We start from the raw sequence: 9928 nt of genomic DNA, 5'->3' as shown, positions 1-9928 counted from the left end.
GCCACGTTTTACTGTTATCTCGTTAGGCGATACACGTTTACTTCTCTTAGCTATTCTTCATCAGGTTTAATACTGTAGCCGTCTCTGTCGTCTCCCATCGTGTGCTTCGCGGCTCGGCGCGAGTTCGTGGGCTGGCAGTGCGTCTCCCTGTCGGTGTAGGCTATAGCTTCCTTACGTATAAGTATACGCTGCTCGGGCGTCTCCTGCTTTGTGCGAGGTTCTCCCTCCGCCGGTGTGTGTTTCGCTCTCTGGTTGAGCGCTGAGCGCTTCGTTCGTTCGTTCGTTCGTGTCGCGATCTGTTCGTTGGTTATTTGTCTGTTTTGATTTCGTTCTTGCTCTTCGCTTCGTTCGTTTGCTCCTTCTGTTCGTTCGTGTCGTGCGTTCCGAAGACTGACTTATTTACCAATGGGTCTCGGCTGCCTTATATAGAGCCGCAGCTGACGCTAGGATACGGCGGCGCCTCGCCTGTCCCGTGCCAGTGTCAGAAGGTGATGGCACGTCGGGTGCCTGGCCGTTGTCCCCCCCTCGCTTACAAGCGTGTACAGGTGGATGCAACCCTTGGATTGAATATACGCACTGAGCGTCGTAGCGCCCTTGTCTGCCCACTTGCTCGCTGGCGCCACTCTCTCGCGCGCAAGTACGTGAATGGTGCAACTCCCTGACCTCCCAGCATCGGCTGGCGCCACACCTTCTCGCGCGCGCGTGTACGTGAGGGTGCCAATTCCCTGACCTCCCACATCGGCTGCTTATGGGAGCCCCCTCCCTCAGGAAAACTCTCCAATCTCTGTTGCGGTGGTTTGGTCTGGTTGTATGACGGTCATCCCCTGAACTCTGCCCACAATCATTCACTCCCCCTGAAATCTCCACAATAGGCGTCTATGTCTCCTTGGGTAGCTGCCCGGATGTACCCTGGGGTACGGGTTCGGCATAGCGCGAAACGTACACTTGATCCCGGCCCCCTCCACTCAAGTGGTCATTTAGGGTACTGCATATGCCTCGTTCCCGGTCCTTTGAAAGGCACGCCCCTAATCTCAGGTCCGGTATACCGGACAGTACCCAGGGCACGTTCCGGCAGTACCCAGGGAGACAGAGACCCTGCCAGCCTGGCACAGTCCAATAGTAGTGCGTATATAAGTTATAATGTCCAGTGATTCTGTGATTCTCTCGAGAGATGACATCAGTGAAATTAAGCAAAATAATCTGCATGCAGGCGTCGTGGAACGATTTTTGAGTGGGGGGGTGCTCAATTTGTTACAATCCAGTAGAGCGATTTTGTGGTAGCTCCTGTGCACACGCGTATCGTGCTCTCTCCTCTCCTCACTCTTTTCTCTCTTATTTAATCTTATGTGGCATTTAAAGAAGTGGGGGTGCTCAAGCCCCCTTAGCCCCCCCCCCCGTTCTGCGGGCACTGAAATGTACCATTTCTGCAACCCAACAAACAGTTACCAAGCTGGGGATGTTGACACAATGAATGCAGGTTTAGAAACCAGTACATTGGGATAAGTGTGGGTGCATGGGTTACACGTACTTTATCTGCTTCTGTACCCCTGTGTTATCTGAGTAGAGCTATTTTCACACTCGCTACTCGTTATTTGTGGCAAGCAGATCATATCATGGGTAGCATCAGATACTTATTTCTAACATTGCCATTATGAATGACATTGGAAATCAGGTTTTGATTTCTATATATGTTTACTATATATAATATTACAAATACACAGTGAATTAAAGTTTCTGTAATATAATGCAAAATTAATATTTATCAATATGGCATGTTACGTTATATAATATAGTGAATGTGTATTATTTCTGCTTCTAGACTTAATGAATCCGGAGCACATATTTGGTAGGGGAGACGAATGCGACTATTGCTTCACGAAGAGCACTACACTCAGTTCCAAGCCATATTTTGCAGCATACAGCAAACTTCATTTCAAAATACTCAGGGTAATCAAGTTTTTTAATGACATTAAATTTGGCATGTTTGTGTGGCAATTATGGTTTCGTGGTCGGCTTCCTTGGGGTGTAAACGATTTTTGAGTCATATACTAAATCATAACTATATTGTATGCATAAATATACCATGTTATGTTATGTTGTGTTATTCTGATATGGTCTTCCATATCAACATATTCTTACAAGCTTAATTGCTATGTTAGTAGTTATACCTATGTTTAGCGTTTCCCGAACAAAGGATGTTCCTTAGAAAATGGCTGCATAAATCACTTATTCTCATTTTCTTTTTGGTGTTTAATCATAATTTTTTCCCATAATTCCGATTATACATTCAGGAACAGGAAGGTTCAGTCATCTATACATTTATAGAAGACAAAAGCAGCAATGGGACCTTCGTTAATGGAGAAAAAATTGGTACTTGAAATTTTGTGGTCAATAAAATGTATAGTAAAATGTCTAGTAATGTCTAGTAATGTATAAGATTTTGTATTTATATACGAGACCCAAAAGGATAATAGTGCCTCACCCTTTTAATACGCACTTCCCAAACTCTGACTAACAGACCTGTCTCTGTTTAGGGATAATATTTAGTCTAGATGTTGTTATGCATGTTATTAAACAATTTGGTTTGGTAATGTTGTATGTCTCTGCAGGTAAGAACCGCAAACAAGTGCTTAACAACAATGATGAGATTTCGCTATCAGTGAAAAACCACAAAGGTGAGAACTGCAATCTAATTTATATACTTACTATCTGCCAATAGTTATCATTAGTGGAGGTTATAGTTGGAGCTATTTCAGTGTATGATTTGAGTCCACATGCCTAATGACAATCTTTAAATGGTTGAATACGTCCATAGAACTGTTAAATTATTATTTGCTCTTTAAGCATTTGTCTACATGGATAATGCGGACAAGGAAAATGTAAAGTTTCCAGAGGAGCTACGCCAGAAATACACAATGTCAAGAATCCTGGGACGGTAATGACTAATTACATTGAATAGCTGCCAATTGATGGCATATATAACATTGTATATTTTAAATCATGCACGTTCCTCTGACGATTAGTTGAACTTTTAATTAACCCATATTAATCTCAAAGTTGATAAAGCTGATATGAATGAAATGAGAAAACGCGTTAGATTTGACTTGTTGTGTTGAGCAGGTGGTCTTTACAGTTAACCTTCAAAAGAGATAGTATTTCGCTATATTACTAGCTCTCATTTGTTTGGGGGTGTATTTAACTGGTAGACCTGCTCTCTATTTGTGGCATAGAGGTGCGTGTGGAGAGGTGAGGCTGGCGTTTTCTAAAGGTGTCTGTGAACGAGTTGCTATCAAGGTCGTGGAGAAGAACAAGTTCAGCCTTGGCAGCAGTAATAAGATGGTAAGATATTCATTCTGTAAGGAGAATCATGTAAAATACACGAGTATACACATGTATTTTGCAATTATCATGATTTCTTCCAAAAACCCACAATGAATCTCTGTTCTGAAATTGTATTTTGAACTCTCAAGATACTGTATGCCATGTTTAAAGGATAGAAATGGCAGTGTTGCTAGCTTGTATAGACTGTTATGACAGTGGTATATTGGTTCACTTAGTTATATCTAGTGTATCAAGAACTGAATGTAGAGCAGCAAATAACTTGTGTGGATTAACAGAATACAGTTGCTCAAAAGAGCTTTTGTTAATTTATTTCAGAATCTTACATCACAGGTCATGTCTGAAGTCAAGATTCTAAAAAGTCTAAAACACGTGTGTATCAAAATCAATTCCTAGCAGCATTCATTTTGATTTTTTTAAGTCATGTAGAAAAGGGTATAATTTTTAATTTCCTTGAATTGATTTTTATAGCGACGATTTTAGTTCTTGATAATACCGTTCTCCTCACTGCATTGGTGCCACTCAGAGTTAAATCGTTCCAGTTGTGCTGTATTATTCTGCTGTTTGCTTACTCACACAATTGTTTGTTCCAGCCTTGCATCATTGGCATACAAGATGTGATAGACACAGACTCAACTCTCTACATTGTGCTTGAACTGTAAGCTACTGCATATATCCCTATTAAAACCTCTACTGCAAAAACGCAATGTGACAGGTACTTGTGTATTGTTCAGCATTTATATAAGGGTCACTCGAGGGAAATACCAAAACTGTGCTTTGTAGACATGTGTATATGCTGTAGAGGTGGTTTCTCTGTATTACTGCTACTCTAAGGAAATGCCAAAAGTATATCTGTAGACTGGTGATAGTGGTTATACATGAATTCACTCTATAGAGGCAACCACTAACAGAGATGTGACTCTAATTGGATAAATTGACAAAATTAGATGCCTGTAAGCTAAAAGGTGTCTGAATAAATGCGAGTCGGTGGAAGTGCTGGTATGTGTTGTGACATCTAGGTATATAGTTCAAGCAGATAACAGACCAATGGTACTACACCAGGGCTACCGCTGGCGTTCGCCACGTTCGCAAAATGTGATAAATAATTACAGCGGCGATTTTACTACACTAAGTAGCGAATTCAATTGACAAATGATTTACATGCTCACAAATTTACGATTGAATAATGAAATCGTCAAATTGCAGCGTCATGTCGTAAAATGTTTTCGTACCCCTCTTTTCCCATACCCATTACCTGTTTATGTCTTGCTATAGGTTTGGCTATAGTGTTTCATTAGTGGCTAAAAAATAACTTTGGTGGCTCAAGTCTTGGCTCAAACTTAAAAACATCCAGAGACAGCCCTACACTACTACGCATATGTCGTATCATCCTCATCCTCCGTAAATAAAATATCCTGTGTAAAATGACGCTCTTCAGGGTTGAAGGTGGAGAGCTTTTCGATCGGATCACGAGCGTCGGTCAACTAGATGAGCCAACAGCAAAGCTCATCTTCTACCAGATGGTGTTGGCCATAAAGTACCTGCACGATCAGGCTATCACACATCGAGACCTGAAACCGGAGAATGTCCTGCTTGTCGATGCTGAAACGAATGAGACGCTCATAAAGGTGAATGCTTTAATGTGCTGCTGATACTCTGTATGTATAGTGGCAGGGGTCAATAATGACAAATTCATTATTATATAATGACAAATAATGACATGACAATAAATTATATAAATGATATAATGACAAATAATGATAGACTTATTATTAACTGCTGATAGTGTGGCAGTACAGATAATTTTTTGCAATTTGAATACATACGTACTTAGTGGCTCTATTGAACAAATATGTGGGCCCCAACCTGGTTCCTTTTAATCGCACCTTAATTGTGAGGTGTAAGCTCAAGCATGCAGCATGTAGGTGTGTGTGTGTGTGTGCGTGCGTGCGTGCGTGCGTGTACAGTATTCGTTCCAGATGGTTTGCTGGTATCTGTGTTAAATATTCCTGTTTGGTTGTGCCAAGAAATGTGATGCTGCAAATTAATGAAGATAATAATCGCCTAAGGCATGCATAGCCATTGATTTTGATCCTAATGTGGACGTTATCTCTGTTTTGTTTTTAGATAACCGATTTTGGTTTGTCAAAACTGGTAGATGGCAGTACAATGCTAAAGACATTCTGCGGCACACCTACCTACCTGGCACCTGAGGTGCTGCTGACACGAGGCAGTGGAAGTTACACAAAGGCCATTGATTGTTGGAGTTTGGGTGTCATACTTTATATATGGTACAACATAATCGAATGTGCGGATTTCATTGTTTTGCTATTGCTTTGTGTAATGACAATGTTGCCAAAAATTGTTGAAATAATGTTTTCGAATGATATTTTGCAACTGATGTTGCGCAGACATTTTATGCTTTTCCATAGCCTTATAATATATATGAAACAACTCTATAATTGTATGCATGTTTTTGGTATAGTCTAGGAGGCTATCCACCATTCTCCAGTGACTACACTGACATGAGGCTATCGGATCAAATCATTAGAGGCCGATACAGCTTCCCAAAGAAACACTGGCGGGCAATCTCTGGAGAAGGTTTGATGGCAGATTTTCCTGCTACTACATGTTGTAACTTTAGTTAGACACTCCATGGTGTCACACACTTGTGTAGTAAATATTTATTATATTATAGTATAATTGACTATTGACGAAATTTATATGAGCTAAAATTTATTTACATAATGCAATTTTATAATGTAATAATATTTTATAATATAAATGCATTTTGTGTTAATGAAATATATTTCCTGATTTGTTCAACAAATTCCAAAATTAAACTTCATGTTTGTTTTCTGTATGCATTAGTACGCGAACGTCTCCCATAGTGTCCATGAATTTCCATGCAAATATTTGTACTTGCCATAATTGCAGCAATTAATATGATCAAGCGTCTGCTGACAGTGAAGCCTGAGCACCGAATCACAATGTCAGAGGCTCTCAACCATAAGTGGCTATGTGTACGTTAATAAACTAATATATCAAGATGGATATTTGCGTACAGAGATAGTGTGTTGTGCCTTACTGCTCTGTATATTACCATGTATTAACTAGGAATAAAAATATAGCTGATGTATAGATAAAACTGTAGATTTGTTGCTTTGTGTGAGCATCTAACTATAATAGTTATATGACCAAGGCCCATTTGTTGATATTGTTCTCAGGATGAAGATATGCAAAGAAAAGCTAACAAGATCATGCACCCACAGAATGCGGATATGAGACCACCAATATCATCAAAGCGCACTAGTCCAAGAAAGGTAAGAGTAAGATAATTTGAAACTATGCGAGCCTGTGAGCATCCTCACACTGAATGCCACCAACCACTGTAATAGGGAAATGATAAGTGCATCATACAGAGAGCATACATATAGAGCATGTATTTTGTACAAATGCAGGCAAATGAGCTAACCACATGTTTGGTTGTAAATATCAGGGTTCTCTGTCTTCCTTTACATAAGTCTGTTCTTCTGTATGGGGAAAATAGAAGTGTTTCATTTTCTGAATCTATCGTAAAAGAAACTTGGATGTTTCATTGGATAGGTAAAAATATTGGTCTTGGATTATAGATCTGTGATTAAAGGTATGCGCCATCTAAGCAATGCATTACTAATATCCAATTTAATTTGTCAGTTTACTGTAAATAAACAATCGTATAAAGAAATTAAAAAATAATAAAAAATTGTTGTAATTTGTTTGGAAGGGAGCCATGAAACGCTCAGCAGACAGAGATGCAGAACTCGAAAAAACCTGCGTTTCCCGAAATGACTACCAGAGGCCACCACAGGATGAAACGCCACCCCCTCAGGTCATTCGCCGATTGCAGTAGGATGGAATGCACACCGTTATGCTCAGCACTAAATCATTGCATATGTCATTATGATGTCTTTGTGAGATACGTGTCATATTTTGTAGTTGAATATTGATAGGAACTAGCCAGCACCAGGCGCCAGCGCGTGATACTTTCGTAGCACGTTCCCGCGATCGCGTGCGTCTTGCCGCGGAACTGCGCGCAAGATCCCCGCTCAGCGGGCAGGATCAACAACTCTCAGGCGACGCTTCTCTGGTAACCGGTCTCTCATCTGGGTACAATCTAGATGTTAATAATTATAAGCAGTAAGAAAAAGTATGATATCTGGTATTTTACTAAATTTCCATTTGTGAGTTATTAATGGTAGAATTTTGGTGGATATCCAAGGCAATTGCATTGCAATCAGGCTGGCTGGATGTGGTACTCAGTATTGCAAAAGTTAAGACAACAGAAAAGAACTAAGAGTAATCATGTGATATTTTTTGTCTTGTTTAAAATGGGTTATATCAGCAGGTTTTAATAATCTGTTAGTTTCTACATTTATGTCTTTAAATTATGGCTTCTGGTTATATGCTGTAGGGTTTTTATTTTCAGTTTTGTCATTATCTATCTGTCTTCTACTTTATTTGAATATGTTGCATTAGTTTCAGGTCTGAAGAAATGTTGACATATTGGGGAAGAATGTAATATTATATACAAATATACAGTTAAACATTTTTTTGTGTTTTAAGATAAGATATAAGCATTTATTACATTGTAATTAAGAATATGTACAATAAAAGGTACATGTAATTTTGTTTCATGTCTGAAGAAATGTTGACATATTGGTGAAGAAAGTAATATTATATACATATATACAGCTAAACATCTTTTTTTGTGTTTCAAGATAAGATATAAGCGTTTATTACATTGTAATTAAGAATATGTACAATAAAAGGTACATGTAATTTTGTTTCATGTCTGAAGAAATGTTGACATATTGGTGAAGAATGTAATATTATATACATATATACAGTTAAACATCTTTTTTGTGTTTCAAGATAAGATATAAGCGTTTATTACATTGTAATTAAGAATATGTACAATAAAAGGTACATGTAATTTTGATAACACACATTGGTTCATTTTGGTTTGTTGGTAACAATTTTACTTGCTCTTATATTAATATGTGGCTTAATGTTTTTTTAGATATTGCAAAAATTTCCAAAGTGCTTTTAGCAAACAAGACCAATACTGTATTGCCAGTAACTGATTGCCGTAAATTTCATGAAAACTTGGCCATTGATACCTACTGTCACAACTGAAATATCAGACTGTAAGATTATAGAAGCTAAAACTCTACACTAATATCAGGTTGCAGTTACGTGCATCTACCACAATAGAGGTCTACGTGAAATAATTTCAAAATACGAATAAATAATACACTTCTATTCTTTAATTATCACATATAGCTTATGGGCGGAATGTTGATCTGTAGTTATATAATGCAGGCTTTGGGAAGTTAATGTTTATAAACCTTATATTTATAAAAGCCTTGTCAAAAGTTTATCCACAGCAATCTTATTTCTAAATATTAAATCCCAGCTAGTGGTTCCACACTAATACAGTCAGAAGTGTGTATGCAGTTTATGTTACTGAAGTTTAGACCTTGAGAGATCTGATGAGATTTATCAGTTGTCAGTTTTTTCGCTTGCATTTGCTCTACTGACATAGCATACACTTTAAGGTAACCACTGAAGGCAATTATTGCACTATCTCACCTGGAACATTACCCTTTAGGTATCCACAGAGTCTGCTGCCGATGTGGTTGCCACGACGATACTAACGCTGTTCAATGATGTTTAGCTCCTCCTGCTCATGTTTGTCGTTCATATTGTTCAGCAGTTGACTGAGATACTGATTGAACTCAGTACGCACAGTTTCCGACTCTTCATCCAGAGATGTGTGCGCCAACGGCACGTTTTTCAATGCCGCTGCTACGTAGCAGAACAAAAAAAGTACTATCATGTTGCTTGCCTTTACCAGTAATCCTTGACCTAAGCATTGTATTACACAATGCTGTATGTACACAGGCAGGCACCTAACTGAGGCTGACAATGCAGTACGAAACTTTGAGTCAACGACTAGATATATCGATATATAAGTCGGGCCAGAATGAAGCTATTCATGTAAAGCGTACATGGAAAGAATCAAGAAAATATAACAGCTGAGATCGTACCTATACACTACTTATCACAGGCCAGTGTGAGACTTTAGGATAAAACTGAAAAATTGTGGCTGACTGATGCATGGTTATTTAGCCCATACTAGTGGGTTAATGGCCAACTTCTCCTATTAAATAGGCACTTGTACTTACGTATATGCGACTTGCGCTTTCCTGAGGTTTGAGGCTTATGATGTGCAAAGATAACACACTGTTTCTCATTTAGACCCTGGTTCAACACGAAGTTTGAATACCTAGAAAGGCGATCACAAATAATTTAAATAAATATAATAGTGGTTCAGGACACATACACCAGTATATATCTCTAGTGTACGTCACATGCATGTTAATGCCATAAATGTATGAATGAACTATATGGCTTACATATTTATAAAAAAAGCATAACTATATCCAGTAACTAGAGCGTTTTCTAGCAAGGTATTACTAAAATCACTTGCTGCCTTTACAAACTTATCTTTAAGCTTCAGTATCATATTATTATCAGAAGTGAA

At 38.6% G+C, this 9928-nt stretch overlaps 1 protein-coding gene across 2 annotated transcripts in view; it reads left to right on the top strand.

Moving 5' to 3' along the window:
- Nucleotides 1–7405, top strand: part of LOC106808828 (serine/threonine-protein kinase Chk2-like) — an 11029-nt gene extending 3624 nt beyond the window's left edge. For both annotated transcript variants that reach the window (XM_014811700.1, XM_014811699.1), the window contains exons 2-14: nt 1820–1947; nt 2292–2370; nt 2610–2675; nt 2845–2935; nt 3231–3339; nt 3658–3711; nt 3933–3997; nt 4778–4967; nt 5467–5630; nt 5825–5940; nt 6277–6362; nt 6567–6662; nt 7106–7405. In XM_014811700.1, coding sequence (XP_014667186.1) covers nt 1820–1947; nt 2292–2370; nt 2610–2675; nt 2845–2935; nt 3231–3339; nt 3658–3711; nt 3933–3997; nt 4778–4967; nt 5467–5630; nt 5825–5940; nt 6277–6362; nt 6567–6662; nt 7106–7231 — 1370 coding nt within the window. In that variant the 3' untranslated portion in view covers nt 7232–7405. The remainder of the gene's footprint in view (nt 1–1819; nt 1948–2291; nt 2371–2609; nt 2676–2844; nt 2936–3230; nt 3340–3657; nt 3712–3932; nt 3998–4777; nt 4968–5466; nt 5631–5824; nt 5941–6276; nt 6363–6566; nt 6663–7105) is intronic.
- The last annotated feature ends 2523 nt before the right edge of the window (nt 7406–9928 follow it).

The sequence above is a fragment of the Priapulus caudatus genome, unplaced genomic scaffold (genome assembly GCF_000485595.1).
Source record: "Priapulus caudatus unplaced genomic scaffold, Priapulus_caudatus-5.0.1 Scaffold308, whole genome shotgun sequence".
Taxonomy (NCBI): Eukaryota; Metazoa; Priapulida; class Priapulimorpha; order Priapulimorphida; family Priapulidae; genus Priapulus; species Priapulus caudatus.
Note: the sequence above shows the minus strand (reverse complement) of the source record. Positions and strands in the feature narration are given on the sequence as shown.